The sequence below is a fragment of the Mastomys coucha genome, unplaced genomic scaffold (assembly GCF_008632895.1).
Source record: "Mastomys coucha isolate ucsf_1 unplaced genomic scaffold, UCSF_Mcou_1 pScaffold5, whole genome shotgun sequence".
In the NCBI taxonomy this organism is placed as follows: domain Eukaryota; kingdom Metazoa; phylum Chordata; class Mammalia; order Rodentia; family Muridae; genus Mastomys; species Mastomys coucha.
The window spans coordinates 79,603,631-79,619,488 of NW_022196911.1; the positions used below are offsets into that span (position 1 = coordinate 79,603,631).

General features: G+C 46.9%; 1 protein-coding gene across 4 annotated transcripts in view; it reads left to right on the forward strand.

Moving 5' to 3' along the window:
- The first annotated feature begins 3,219 nt into the window (after nt 1-3,219).
- The window catches only part of Hnf1b (HNF1 homeobox B), a 55,295-nt gene continuing 42,656 nt past the window's right edge, over nt 3,220-15,858 (forward strand). Inside the window, exons 1-3 of one of the 4 annotated variants that reach the window (XM_031353602.1) lie at nt 3,220-3,743; nt 8,460-8,659; nt 14,388-14,652. In XM_031353602.1, coding sequence (XP_031209462.1) covers nt 3,400-3,743; nt 8,460-8,659; nt 14,388-14,652 — 809 coding nt within the window. In that variant the 5' untranslated portion in view covers nt 3,220-3,399. The remainder of the gene's footprint in view (nt 3,744-8,459; nt 8,660-14,387; nt 14,653-15,858) is intronic. The other 3 variants (XM_031353604.1, XM_031353603.1, XM_031353605.1) reach the window with 3 other exon arrangements.

Consider the following 15,858-nt stretch of genomic DNA (forward strand, 5'->3'; position numbering starts at 1 on the left):
GTAAGTTCCAGGACAGCCAGGGCTACACAAAGAAACCCTGTTTTAGAAAAGAAAAAAAAAAACACAACTGTTTGTAACTCCAGTTCTAGGGGATCTACTACCACTTCTGTCTCTAAAGGCACCGAGCACACACATGGTACACAGACATACATGCAGTTAAAACACTTTTACACACAAAATAAAAATAAATAATTTTGAGTTGGGACTGGGGAGTTGGTTTAATAGTTAAGAACACCTGCTGCTCTTGCAGAGACCCTAGATTCAATTCCAGCACTCACATAGGGGCTCACAACCACCTGTAATTACAGCTCCAGTATCAAACGCCCTCTTCTGGCCTCCCTAGACACTGCATGCACAGACATTCAGACACACTCATACACATTAAAAATAAATAAACATAGAGAGATAGATGGCTTGACAGTGAAGAGCACTGGCTATTCTTCCAGAAGATCCACATTCCCAGGTTTTATTCCCAGCAGTTCCCACATGACAGCTCACAACTGTCTGTAACTCCAGCTCCAGGGGATCCAACACCCTCTTCTGTCCTCCAAGGGCACCAGCCACACATGTGGTACACACACATACATGCAAGTAAACCACTCATACAAACAAAAATAAAATAAGTACATGTTCATGGGTATCCCATCTGCTCACACATCTGTAATTACAGTTATTTGATAGGATCCTATACTGCTCTGAGTAAATAGGACTGGGTAGGACAACCACAGGGTATGAACACCTAAGAGAGTTTCATGCGCACTCATAAACTGTTGCCTGAACTCTAGGTATAGTTTCCTGTTCACTCGCATGGGTGGCTGGTGGTGGGGGAAGAAGGGTTAACACCGTAGTTTTTTTTTTTTGAGAGAGATATGTTTGGGTATCTGGTGGCATATCACAGTTAGGACTACAAATGAAAATTGTGTTGATTAGTGGGCAGTGGTGGTGGTGGCAGCCTTTTAGTGGGTTTTCCCAGTTCAAGACAGAACCCGATGTTCATTATACTTATATCATGATATTGAAGTAAGAGACAGGGGGAACAAAGAGACATTTATTCTGAACACTTCATTATCCTGTTCCAGTGGAGCTGTGAGGCAGAAAGAGTCCTCCTACTGGGCACAACCATAAGAATCAAGCATCTGTCACCTGTCACAACGAACTAGAAAGCAAGAAGGTGAAATGAAGGGCCCCCCACTTCTGTGAACTTATGACCTTTCTCGAATAAACAGTGATAGGTGTCAACCTTGTGTGGGATCCCATGCATACAACCACCCCCTTCCTTCTCCCAGAGTCCTCCCACAGGTGATCCCGGTGCCTAGCATCTGCCACCAGTTCTGTCTTTCCATGAATCAGCACCCTTAGCAGACTGCGTCAAAACCAGCAGAGTCCACGAACCTCCAGGAGGTCTGATCCTGTGCCTAGCAGACAGGGCTACTGTCCTATCCCTCGTTAGTATTCATCTCTCTGTCTGACCCAACCACAATTTCCTCCTAACTGGCTGTGTTTGAAAGTGCACACAGTAAGAGAATGTACTTAGAAGTTCCTTTGCCCTGCCTATGGTTCTGAACGTTTGTCTTTCTCTGCCCAGTTCTTCCAACCCTAATGTCCCCGATTCTGAAAACCCCAAGCTTCCAAAGGGCTAGATTTTACCACTGAGAACAGGCCTCCCATCTTCACAGACTGGGAAGTGTGTACACAGGTGTTAGCCAGCTTTGCACAGGTGGTCTTCCTCCGTGTCTGCAGCTTTTCTGTATCCTGGATATTTAGGAGTATATTTCACAAATGAGGGAACCGAGGTTCAAAATGGCCTCTACCCTGGGGAGCTTGTGCGTGTGTGTGTGTGTGTGTGTGTGTGTGTGTGTGTGTGTGTGTGTGTGTGTGTGTGTGTGTATCTAAGTAGTTTCTTCCCCTGCAGCTCAGGTCCCAGCTTGGAGGTCTGGGTGCGGCCTGTGCCTTCTTCCTTCCTCTCCGGGTCCCAGGGGAGCTGTGGCAGAAACTCCTGCCGTGCCGAAAGGCTCAGGGCTTCCTTCCGGGCCAGACCTGGGTGGGAAAAAAATTTTTTTTTCTTCATTGGCTTTGGGGTGCCTGCTTTAGGTGGCATGCAAGACTCCTGCCACCACCACAGTGAAATTGTGTTTATAGAGCACGACTCTTAACTCCTGGGGCACAGTGGACATCCTAGAATTAAGAACCCAAAAAAAGTGGTCCTGGGTAACCCAGTGCTGCAGCAGTCGGTCCAGCCACGGGTCAAGCTACACATTCACTACTAGAAAGGAGACACCGCAGCCCTAGTTTTGGGTGCAGAGCCCAGGCGCTGTTCTGTTCCGGGTTTAGGCAGAGGGCGAGCCCCAGGTGTCCTGCTCCCCCTTGGCTTGGCCGGGCAGGTGGCTGGCGAGCCCTGCAGCAGCAGAGCTGCACTTTCGCTACTCCTTCTGGCCATAAATGAATCGGCGTCTCCTTTCAAGGGTTCCGCAGGCCTCTAGCACGCTAACAACGCACGGTCCGGGTCAGACAATCCGGCAAATCCAAACTACCAGGCAGAGCTGAGAAGGGCCTGGAGAACAGTAACCGAGGTAAAAAAAAAAAAAAAAAAAAAAAAAAAAAAGAAAAGAAAAGAAAAGAAAGAAAGAAAGAAAAGAGAAAGAAAGAAAGAAAGAAAGAAATGGGGTCCCTCCAATTCGTTCTAACCACACCTAAAGCCACTCTTATTCCTGACGCCCATTCCCAGAGGATCGGATTCGCCACCATCTGGCTACATCTCCAGGCTTGCTACCTGCAGACACCTTTGGAGGCCTTTAGCTTTCCTCACCCTCCCCCACACCCCTTTCCCAAGGCACCCCAACTTTCTCCAGCTCTCTCACCTGAACCCCCGAAGCGCAGTTTCTTCTTTCTGGACTAAAGCCGAACCCGTCGCCAGTGGAAAGGCCCCCCACCCCCACCCAGCCTAGGCTGCAAGCCACTTGCTTTACAAGTCCAAAGGTCACCTAAAGTTTGGCTGATAAACAGATTCGGTAGAGAAGATTTGGAGCCCCCCAGCGTGAGTACAATGGGCTCTGGCAAGTCCCAGTCCCGGCCCAAGTCTCTGGCTCCGCTGGACTGTCCCTTAGGTTCTCCCACTTTCTCGGTTTTTCCCCCTCCCCACCACCATTTGCATCTTGCCGAAAGCAGAGCCCTTCCCACTCATTTGCATATCTTATATGGCCTAATGGTGGCGATCATGGCAAGTTAGAAGTTTTCTGACTCCTCTCGGAGGAGTCTCCGGGACCCCAGGGAGTAACAGGTCTCTGAAAACTAAAAGGTGGAGGGGTTCCAGGACTTGGGGTTCTTTTGTAAAACTCCCCTCCACCCTCCTCTCTCGCACCCACCCATCCCCTCAACCCCTTCTTTTTCCGTCCTTGGAAAATGGTGTCCAAGCTCACGTCGCTCCAGCAAGAACTCCTGAGTGCCCTGCTGAGCTCCGGAGTCACCAAGGAAGTGCTGATCCAGGCCTTGGAGGAGTTACTGCCGTCCCCGAATTTCGGGGTGAAGCTGGAGACACTGCCCCTGTCCCCCGGGAGCGGGGCGGATCTCGACACCAAGCCGGTTTTCCATACTCTCACCAATGGCCACGCCAAGGGTCGCTTGTCTGGGGACGAGGGCTCAGAGGACGGCGATGACTATGACACTCCTCCTATCCTCAAAGAGCTCCAGGCGCTCAACACCGAGGAGGCCGCGGAGCAGCGGGCCGAGGTGGACCGGATGCTCAGGTAGGCAAGCGAGCGAGGTACGCCCCGGAGCCCGCGCAGTCTCTGGAGTCCCCGGCCCCGCGCCAGAGGCATGCGGTGCACACTGCTCTCCCGCGAGCCCCTTTCCCACGGGAAAAATACCCCGGGGGGAGCTCCGCTTCTCTGCTAACCATTGAACCTGGCCCTTCACTGGGTGACCTGGAACCTCCAGGCTTCATCTGCCTCCACCGGTGCGGGCACCCTGGACCCAGGCACCTTGTTGGGGGTACCCAGGCACGAGAACCGAAGGTGCAGAGCCTTAGAGGGGCAGGTGGGTGCAGTGAAACAGCTGCGATTCCCTCAGGACCCACCAAACTCCCCAAACCCCAAGCCGCCCTTTTCTTCCTGAGACCTGCAGTTCTTTGCAGAAGGCCTGGCAGCATCGTGGCCGAGGCCTGGGAAGCAAGTTCTCTGGTTATGTCCTTAGAGCGCCGGGTGAGCTCCGGGTTTAGAATTATAAAGTGGAAAGTTTGTAATAGGGTGGTCACCAGTGCCGGGTAAAAGAAACCACGAACGAAAGGGAGAGAGAATAGGTGGGGTACGTGCTCCTAAGACCACCACCTCCTTTTGCAGAGGTGGGCGTGTACACATCTCGCTAGCGACACCCCAGCGGTCTTAGGGGAACCCGGGGTGGCTGGCGGTCCCTCGGTGGCTGGGATCACTTGCCCGGGCCTTCGCTTTGACAGCTAGTTACTAATTATCCAAGGAGCTAAGCGGCTCCCTTAGACTACGCGTCGCTCCGGGGCCACTTGGCTTCAGAAAGGAGCCCCTCGCGTGGCCTCTGACTCTTAAGCCCTGCGGCTTCAAAGTTTCAGAGTTCCGGAGTGACCGCGGCGGCCTCCGCGGCTCGGCTTCCTCTCCCGCAGCGCGCGCTTGGGGTGGGATATGACCTTGCATTTGAATTTGCGCTTTGGGGACCCGGTCGCTTGCCCTCTAGCCAAGGCAATCTGGAGGACTTCTTTAAAAAAAAAAAAAAAAAAAAATCTGTTTTAACCTCCTAAAATGTTTTTGCTCTCATTTAGAAGCTTGGGTTTCTTCCGTTGCCGTTTCTCCATGTAGCAATGGTTTCTCTCTGGCTGAGTTTAGGGGTGTCGGGAGTAGAGGGTACAGACTGGGGTACGGAGCCCCTCGGAAGGTCTGGGACGGCAGGCTGACAGGAAAGTTGTCCTAAGGCCCTGGCTCAGGGACCCGGCATCCCGTCGCCAGCCTCCTGGGGCCTAGGTCCTTCCTCCTGAGAACCACCATCTAGCTCCCCTCGCAGCCTACTTAGGGAAGCCCGGAGGCCGAGGGCGCCTCTCCGCCGTGGTCCCCACGCCGGGCTGGACACAACTGAGATGTAACATAAACGGCAGCACGTGGAGTTAGCGTGTTATTAATTTATTCCTATAAATCATCAACAGAAAGTACACAAAGAGTGTGATTAGGTTGAAAAGAGAGGCGGGTTATTCATTGGTGAAGTTGTAAACTCGGCTTAGAAAGGGAAGGAAATCAAAACGCAGGAGGGGGTGCTCGCTGGACACACGCACAGAAGTACAGGGCGCGCCCCCAGGTCCCCGCGCCGCACCAGGAAGCCGACACCCGCAGAGCTCTGCGGGCACAGAGTCTGTCTGAGTCGGGGGTCTTAGGACCTGGGCCTTCTTCCCACCCCCAAGCCATGGGGAGCAGAAGGAGAGGAGCCCAGACTCTAGCTGGGATGAGGACCGAGGGCACACCCTGACGCTTTGTCCCATTCGCAAGCTGGTGCAGCCTTCCCTCCCCTGGGCCTGGAAGCGTCCGACTTTATTAAAGTAATTTTTCAAGAAATTGCTAGCGGCTCGCAGGTCACTACCCAGCCGACTCCAGGCACACTCTTTTGTTTTTCTCTCCCCGCTCCACCCCCTTGTTCCCCTGTAAGTGGGAAAGAAAAGAAAGGTGTGCGGGGGAGGAGGGTCACTCGCTGGCGCGCCTGGTCGCCTTCACCCTGGCTGGAAGAACCTGGCCAGAGAGGAAGGTTGCAAACTGCGGTGTCGTGTGCTCCCCGGCTGCGGCCCGGAGGCTGGTGTGCTCCAGGGGCTTAGGAGATCCGGCGGGCCACCTAGGGACCAAGGCCTCTGGGTCCCGCGAGCTGGGGCCCAGCGATTCTCTGCTCCGAGTCACCATTGAGGAAGGAGCGGGCCGGACATTCTGGCCGCATTTGACACCTGCCCTGGCTCTACAAAGGCCGAGCGCTTCTAGCTACCACAAGTTTCTCCTAGGGAGGAAATTGTATTTCCCAATAAGTCCTTACCTGGGCCTCGGAGCTCTCCCCTAGGAAATATGCGAGACATTTCTGGGATCCGAGAAGTTTTTGTGATTTTAGTTTTTGTTTGTTTGTTTGTTTGTTTTTTAAGGTGTAACTACACCACCTTACCCCCCAGTTCAAGTCTTTTAATTCCGGGCGTGAAGGTTTGGTCTCAACGGTTTTTCTTTTGTTTTGTTTTGTTTTTCTTTTTCTTAATCACCTCGCTGTTAATTCTCCTTTTCACGGAACCACTCACACTTAGAACACACTATTATGCTAGGTTTTTTAAGCATGTAGAATAACCGGTAAAGAAGCTAAACAAAGGAAAAATGGCCAAACGATCTGTTAAAGCGATACAATGTTAACTTTTAAAACCCAAACACTGTTTTCTCTAACTTTTGAAGCTATTGTTCGTATCTATTAGAAATGTTTTTACACCCTAACAGTATCTGTGGAAATGTTAACCAACGATGAGCTTTTAGACGATCGCTGGTATTTACGTGGTTATGTCTAAAATATTGATTGCCGTGGTTTTCTCCTGCTCAGAATGAATTCTTCAGGTCTTGATACTGGAACACATTTCCTCTGCTTTTGTTCTTACTATTTCAATATGTTGCTTTACTTTCTGAGCCATTATAAATGCTTGAGAAATTCGTTAATTTATGTACAATTAATGTGAACGTTTACAGTTCTCAAAAACATCTCATTCAAAGCCTGGCTTCTGACGAATCCGATAGCCAAGGCTTGCTGAAATAGTCACAATTCAAATGCCTATAAAATATCTCCCTTGATTGCTGGAGATTTTTAACACGTTAAACAAACTAATTGATTTTTCAGGCACCATTGAAAAAACAATTGTTTTACCACTGTATCTAATTTGGCCTCAACTTTAACACCAATTTTTATTGTTTCACCTGAACCCAATTTTGTTAAGCTAATATATTGTGTATATGTATGTATGTGTATATATATATATACAATATATACATATATATGTGTGCATATATATCAACATGTAGTGAAGAATTGTTTCTATAGCTGCATTAAATAAATAATATACATTACTTGTATTGTTCCTTTAATACTTTTGATCTGTGCTGTGCATTATGAAACTTAGTCTCTTATGATTCTGACTTTCTTAGTCTCTTAATTTCAATGACAATTCTAAGTCACCTATTGAACAAGCAAAAAAAAAGTAACAGTGAAGTTAAAAACATTTTTTAAAAGCCTGGGAGACACCCTTGACCCCTGTTTATAAAGCAAGCTGTGCCTGCATTTGTGAGAACCGAGAAGCATGTCTATCCTCGGTCCAAACTTGAAATCTGGGAGAACTGATACCTCCCAGGTGGCCTTCTATATCAGACAGATGCAATCATGCAGGCAAACAGCGTACTTGGGATCATTAATGTCTTACTCCCAATACTGAAATTACTCTTCCTCGATGGGTTTTATTTTTGGAGGCGGGGCTATGGATAATTTAAAAAAAAAAAATACCTGCTTTGCAAGTGCCCTGTTCAACTCGAGAGATCATATTTGAGAAAGCTTTTTCTAAAATTCCAAAAACAATGTAATATTTTATCACAAAAGGAATCACAACTATACAAATGCTTATGAAATATTTCAGTTTGATTGCTGGAGGTTTCTAGACACATCAAAAATAATTTTATTTAATATACAGGCAGTCTTCTGAAAACGCTTGTATCCCGGGAGTTGTGCACACAGACCTACCCCTGTTTTAACAGACTGGACCTCCTTTTCAGAAGGAGAATAATATTGGACAGGTTTGGACTAAAACTTTTTAAACTTTTTTTTGGTTTTTGTTTTGTTTTGTTTTTTGTTTGTTTGTTTGTTTTTGTTTTCTGAGACAGGGTTTCTCTGTAGAGCCCTGGCTGTCCTGGAACTCACTCTGTAGACCAGGCTGGACTCAGCTCAGAAATCTGCTTGCCTCTGCCTCCCAAATGCTGGGATTAAAAGCATGTGCCACCACTGCCCGGCTCACTTTTAACACTTTAAAAACTGATTTGGCTCTGTGTAGAATCATCATAGCCAACTTGGGCTCCAGGCATCTCCACTCTTTGGAGAGACTCTTGTCTTTTAGTCTCTTGAAATTCAAGGAGAGCAGAACAAAGCAAGAGCCTTTCCTTCCCTGGCCTAGGGGATGGGGTCTGGGGAGTAGGAGAAGGTTTAAAGATGAGCCTATCTCAGAAGTAAAAGCTGTGTGGAGGGCACGAGGTGGGAGGTGCCTACTCCTCTTGCATTTAGTTTGCTTTTAGCCCTATACCTCTCCAGGCTGGAGGTAGGGGAATGTGTGAAAATGACTTTTTTTTTTTTTTTTTTTTTTTTTTTTTTTTTTTTTTTTTTTTTTTTGCTCCCAGCAGGTGAATACTTTCCCTTGGGCATTTTGCACCAGCATCTTAATGATCTGTTTCTCTGTCTAGTGAGGACCCTTGGAGGGCTGCCAAAATGATCAAGGGATACATGCAACAGCACAACATCCCCCAGAGGGAGGTGGTTGATGTCACAGGCCTGAACCAATCCCACCTCTCTCAACACCTCAACAAGGGCACCCCCATGAAGACCCAGAAGCGAGCTGCCCTGTACACCTGGTATGTCAGAAAGCAACGGGAGATCCTCCGACGTAAGTGTTTTAACCTTGCCTCTTCTTCAACCTACAGGGACTTTTGTTCTCACTATGACCTCATGGGCTGCCTTAGTTTCCCCTCCATTAGGAGGCCTTTTAAAGTAGTTGGCAATTCTAAGAAGTTGTCGGGTAGATACAGTTGCTACACAGTGGGTTATCTTGTATCATGTCTCTCTCCCACAGCCCCTCACTATACAGCTAGTTACACTGAAAGGACCTTCAGTGTGTGCAGTGTACTCAATGTTTTAAGTCCTTCTTTCCAACACCCCTTTCGTTGTCTCTGGTTGACATATGAAGATAGTCTGTCTGAGTTTCCAAAGAAGAGAATGCATGGTGGTCAACAATATAGATTATCACTACTGTTAGTTTCTTTCCCTCTGGGAAAAGTATCAATAGCTAAGGTGTCTGTTTAGATCATCAGAACCTGACCCTGTTCCTTGGAAGTGGTGGTAGTGGTGGGTGGGGGGCAGGGGCTGGGGTGGAGGACTGAGTCCAGAAGCGATTTAAAGCAATTGCTCACATTTATCAAGATTCAAACGTGAGCTCGGCTGAGAGTGACTTCACCTAGTAAAGACCTCCTTTCTGTCTGAGGCAGGACGCAGATAAAGTGTCTGCATGTGGAACTCTGACCAATTGGTTTTTGTTATTGTTGTTTACATAATTAATTTCAATGAAATGTTTTTAGTTCAGAAGAAATTATTAAAGAAAACCAGCAAGGAATTCTGAATAATTTTGCAACAAGTTGCCTACACAACCCACACAATCTGTCCCCCTATACTTTGTGTGTTGTACACACGTTCTTCCACACACTTTTCATACAACTTCCAAGTTTACCAGATTACTTTTAAAATGCTACTACCATATAAAACTCACAAATCTCTTAGAATGCCCTTGGTTATCCCAACAGTGATATTTATGGGGGATCCACTGATGCCAGGTGACTGGTGCTGGTTTGCTGATTCAGTTCTCATCAGTGCAGGGGCATTTTGTTTGTTTGGATTTATTTATTTATTTATTTTGGTGGTTGTTGATGTTGCAGTTTTAGAGGTTTTTTTTTTCTTCTTTATTTTGTGTGTGTGTGTGTGTGTGTGTGTGTGTGTGTGTGTGTGTGTGTGTGTGTGTGTGTGTGTGTGTTTGAGTCAGGATCTCCCTTTGCAACCCTGGCTGTCCTAGAACTCACTCTGTAGACCAGGCTAGCTTTGAACTCTGAGATCTGCCTGCCTCTGCCTCCCAAGTGCTGAGATTAAAGGCGTGCACCTCTATACCCAGTTTATAACCAGTTGATTTCAATTCTTAACCTGAGGTCTTCCTTCTGTTCCCAAGAATTCCTTCCACCCAAGAATTATGAGAAGCTTGGGTCTTTACACTGAGGGGAATTTGAACCTCAGGGTGTTTTTATTTGGAGAGATCATACCTTGCCACCGTTACGCTTGAAATCTTTGGACCCAGCCCACTCTCTAGAACTGTCTTAGCTGCCACCATCCCAGCCAATTCTCTCTCTCTCTCTCTCTCTCTCTCTCTCTCTCTCTCTCTCTGTCTCTCTCTCTCTCTCCTTCTCTCCCTCCCTCCCTCCCTCCCTTCTCCTCCTCCTCCTCCTCCTTCTTCTTCTCTCTGTCTCTCTCTGTGTCTCTCTCTGTCTCTCTCTATCTCTATCTCTCTGTCTCTGTCTCTCTGTCTCTCTCTCTCTCCCTTTCTCCCTCCCTCCCTCCCTCCTCCTCCTCCTCCTCTTCCTCCTCCTTCTTCTTCTTCTCTCTCTGTCTCTCTCTGTGTCTCTCTCTCTGTCTCTCTCTCTATCTCTCTCTGTCTCTCTCTGTCTCTCTCTGTCTCTCTGTCTCTCTGTCTCTGTCTCTGTCTCTGTCTGTCTCTGTCTCTCTGTCTCTCTGTCTCTTTCTCTCTCTCTCTCTTTCTCTCTCTCTCTCTCTCTCTTTCTCTCTCTCTCTCTCACTCTCTCTCTCTCTCTCTCTGCTGTGAGCCTCTGTGTCTTTGCCAGCATGTTCATTTCCATCATTTTCTGGGTAGGAATCTTTTCCCCTATTTCTGGACAGTCACTTTTAAAATTGCTCTTGGATTTTTTTTTTCTACACACTGCTCCAAAATGACCGTGCCTGTGTTTATTGTGTCTGTGGGCAGGAAGGCCATCAGTGGAAGGAAAGGTTCAGGGCACTTGTCTCCGTCTGAGGTTAACCCTTGAGTTGGAACATTATGTGGACAGAGTGGATGGCGCTGTCTGCTGTGTAGAGGAGTCAATCCTTTAAAGTCTGGGTTGGCTCTCCCCCATGGTGGTCCCACTCAAGGACTTGACCTCCTGACATGAAGCAGCTCTGCAGTTCCTACATAGCCCAACATTCTCAGGAACCACAGTTTGCAAAGGCCAGACAGCTCTGAGGGGGGACTGGCTCAGAAGTCAGAATGGTATTCACTCAGCAATGCCAGGACAGACAGGGGGGCACAGAAGACACTGGGCTGTCTAACAAGATGCAAGTCCCAGAAAGAGCCTCAGGATGCTCAAGAAAGGAGAATTGACCAAGTAGATGGCAGGCTGCCAGGGACATTTTTGTTCAGTGTTATAATTGGTTGTTACTGGTTTATAGTTACTGGAGACGTATTCCTCCTCCTGTAAATTATCATACATACACCTGCCGTGTCCAAAGCACTATGCTAGTCTGTGGGGTTCACAGACTCCCATTCTCCTGAAGGAGTTGAGAAACCCGAGTAATTCATGAGAGGAGCTTTCTAAGCCGTCTAAAAGGCATGCACTGGGGAGCAGGGATGCTGCTATAGCACCTGGAGAAATCTTGGAGGACTTAACTGGAGGAAGTAGCATTTTTTTTATCAAGCCTTAAAGAACAAAGAAAAGACATTCTAGCATGGGACAAAAATTGGGGAGATAAATAAAAGAAAAACCAAATGAATGAGTTGAGTAGAAATAGAAAGGAGATGAAAAATAAAATTATACACAAAAGTTTCATGAAAAAAAAACTAATAAATGGTACTTACTATTCAAGGGCTTGTCTATGCACACAGAACTTTTTTCTCTAGCTCCTAAGCCCTGGATAAGGTTGCTAAAGCAAACGTTCCAATGTCGTTTTTATGGGCATCAAACACTTTCTGTTCCATTTAATTTGAAAGCAAGTGGAAGAAAGTTGTGGTAGCTGGAGGACCTGTGGGATGGAGTTTAGTTCTTCAAACACTGGATGTGGCTAGGCCAGGTCCTTTAGGTCTGTAGGCTCTGACTGAGCTACAAATGCTCTGGGTTCCAACCTCCTGTAGGCTGCTGTATCCTAAAAGAGCAGTCCCTGTACTGTGGGATGCATGCAGCAAACGCCTCCTCTGCCAAAGTCAGATCCGAGGAGCCTGGGGGTTGTTCTGGAGTGGTTTATAAGCTAGCGGTTAGGAACGTTCGAACTTTCTAAGCTCATCTGACTTTGGATAGGTCACTTACCCACGGTGAACTTCGGTTGTCTGCTACTGGGAATAACGTTGGGCTGTGAGAATTAGGCGAAGGGTTAGGTGTAGAGGGCGTTGTGCTGTAGAGATGGACTGTTACCGCTGAAGCCTCGTGACACCTGCTCACTTCACATGAAAAATCTCAACAGAATCCCAGACGCTTGGGGTTATCCTCACTGGCTTTGACTATTATCCATAGGGGATTCTATAGATGCCTTGCAGGGTCCACAGGGGTAAGAGAAGGACAAAGAGGAGGAGGAGGAGGAGGAGGAGGAGGAGGAGGAGGAGGAGGAGGAGGAGGAGGAGGAGGAGGAAGAGGAAGAGGAGGAGGAATTAAATAATCCCCTCCCTACTGAACAGGGGACTTCTGTCTCCACATTTACCCTCAAGTAACAGCACTTAAAGAGTTGCTGTAAAGACCAAGACATATAAATGGTAAAAAGAAAACACTTGGAAAAAATCTGACTATGGGAGGAGTTACTGGGTTGTTTGTTTGTTTGTTTTTGTGCACAGTGTCCCAGGGAAGCTGGTGACAATCTGCTTTTACATTTAGCAGAGGCCATTTCTGGTTTCTAAAAACACCATGAGCTACCATGCAGACAGAACCCTAGGTGGCCTGAGGACCATCCCAAATCAAAGACTCCAGCGACAGCAGCCATTTATCCACCTGGGACACGGCTTCTGATTGGGCCTTTGGCCACTGGTTAAACCAAGCTGGCTGTGCCCACAACTGGGACTTTAAGTTCAGGCTGAGAAAAAGCCACTATTTTCTTGAAATGGGCTAAAATGGAAAGAGAGCCCATGACAGGTCATAAAATCCCAGACATACAGACTGGAGACACTAGGGAAGGTTTGTGGATGGGGTTCAAACATTAAGTAGTGAGGATCTGGGATCCACTAGTCCCAGATAGCATTTGAAACGTATGTCACATCCAGAGGTGTCGCTGTAGTGCTCTGGAGGTTGTAGCTGGCCACTGAGAACAGCAAGACTGAGAAAGGAGAGCACCAAGGCCCAGAACAAGGGCAGCAGGGACTGGAACATGAGCTTATGTGTCCTGTACCCCCCACGAACCCTGCTCCGTGCAGACATGGGACGAGAACAACATAGCTCCCTTCTTAATAAAATGGGTATCAAACCTCAGTCCAACCATATGAGCCACCACGTGGCCGCCGGGCCATGCTTCTGCCTTTCACTCCTTCTATGAAAGTGAATTGAAGATAGGTCTGCCTGGGCCTGAAAGTCAGGCAGCTGTCTCCTGCCTTTCTCCAGCTCATTCACTCTCATTCCTGGAAAGGTCTTCTGTTTTGGACTCTGGACTTGCCATCATTCAAATTACGTGGGCAGATCATGAGCCAACTCCTTCATAAAAGTTCTCCTGGGACACACATATGCACATATATAACACACATACCAGACACCTCACACACTCACACACAAATACACATATCCATACACATGACACGCATGTCACATATATATCACACACAGAGACCCGCACACAACACATATACACACATGTGCACACACATGACACACATATCACTCCCACTCGCTACTGCCTTTACAATCATACTAGAAGTTCTAAGGAACATCTCTTTCAGATACAAAGCTCTAGGCATTTATTTCAAAGCACGATTTTCAAGGTTTGGGGGTCTCATGGTTTTCAAAGAGTCTAGCATTAGAATGCAGTTGCCCAGAACACAAGGAGTGAAGGGCAGGGAGGGCCACGCACACCTCTGAATATGGTGGGTAAGTGTAAGATTTGAACAATTTCCTCCTGGCCTGAGACTTGACTGGGCTCATCTCCCTTGCCACCAAACTACAAGCCTTCAGAGCCAGGGGGTCTGAATTAAAAGTTCACGCCTTTAATTCCAGTGCACAGGAGGCAGAGACAGGCAGCTCTTTGATTTCTAAGCCAGCCAGGTCTACAGAGTGAGTGCCAGGACAGCCAGGGCTATGCAGAGAAACCCTATCTCAAAATAAATAAATAAACGAACAAACAAACAAATAAATAATAACAAACAAGCATTTGGGATTCATAGTGTTGCTTCAATGTCAGAAGGTCAACCATGAAAAAGGAAAATAATTAATTTTCTCAAAACATTGGCTCGGCTCACAAGATGGGCAGGGAGGGGTGTACTGTAAAGCTAAAGGGAGAGGAACTAAGGTGTCTTTGTTCATTGGTCCACCTGTCTGTCTGTCTGTCTGTCTGTCTGTCTGCCTGTCTATAGAGTGAAGGCTACAGGCTCTATCAAGTCTACTCCTTTCTCTTTTCAGAGTTCAACCAGACAGTCCAGAGCTCTGGAAACATGACAGACAAAAGCAGTCAGGATCAGCTGCTGTTTCTCTTTCCAGAGTTCAGTCAACAGAACCAGGGGCCTGGGCAGTCAGAGGACACCTGCTCTGAGCCCACCAACAAGAAGATGCGCCGCAATCGGTTCAAATGGGGGCCCGCATCCCAGCAAATTTTGTACCAGGCCTACGACCGGCAAAAGAATCCCAGCAAGGAAGAAAGGGAGGCCTTAGTGGAGGAGTGTAACAGGTAATGCCAGGAGCCCCCTGGAGCAGGAAGGCAATGGTTCAGCCCTTTGGTCCTGTGATGTTGGGATATTGATTATCCACCTAAGTGTGGTTAAACCAGGTCCTCCTAAAGTGTATTCTATAGAATACCAAATTTAATTTACTAATAAATAGGGTTGAGACACATCATAGAAGTACTTCAGGGGTCATGGCATATTTTAATATTTTAAAAGCTCTGAGGAAGACTGACAAGATGATTCAGAGGCCTAAGGTACTTGCTGCCAAGCCCAACTGCCTGGTTCGATCCCCAGGATCTACATGATGGAGAGAAAGAACCAAATCTTGCATGCTATCCTCTCATCTCAGCATATTTGCTATAACACACGCATGCGTGCACACACACACACACATACACACACAAATAAATGAATGTTCAAAAGACGAAAAAGAACCGAGAAGCCTGCATTTAAGAAGCCCAGTTAGCACTGTCATTTTTCAATCATGGAATCTCACCTCTGTGAAATGCTAAATCATCATTCCTACGAGGGTTTGTTTTAGGGGAGATACTCTAGAAGTTCTGACATAAAATATGATGCCGGAGAGAAGTTTCCACTCCACACAGGCACCACCAAAGTGTTCCTTAAGTCTGGCCTCCACTAATTGTATTCCCTGTGAGACCAGAAAGAATCTGGAGCCTGGCACGAGCTTTATAAGAATGCTTGGCACATTGGCACACACCTGTAAGCCCAGCACTCAAGAGGCAGAGGGAGGGGGAAGATCAAGAATTTAAGGCTGTCTGAGCTACTGCAGCCTGAGACCCCGTCTTTTTGTTTTGTTTTAAACTTTTATTGCATTCTGATGAGAAAAGTTACATGATTTCAATTTATCTGAATTTGTTAACATTTAAAAACATATTTTAAGTAAATAGAATTAAATCACATTCTTGTTTCCCTTTTGTACCCCCCACTCATCCCAGAGACCCCCTTCAATACCCACAATATCTTTTTTGTTATATTCATAAAATTTACAAAATATTATAACAATAATAATAAGTATTATAAACTTTGTTTGATATAAAACAACAATTTAACAGACTTATGTAGATGCTTGTCTAGAGCATTAGTGAAAATACATTTTTCTCAATATAAATTTTAAATAACTCCAAACATATTAACTGTATACTTCAAAGAGACCCTGTCTTAAGGCTAAGACAACTAAGAAAATTTGG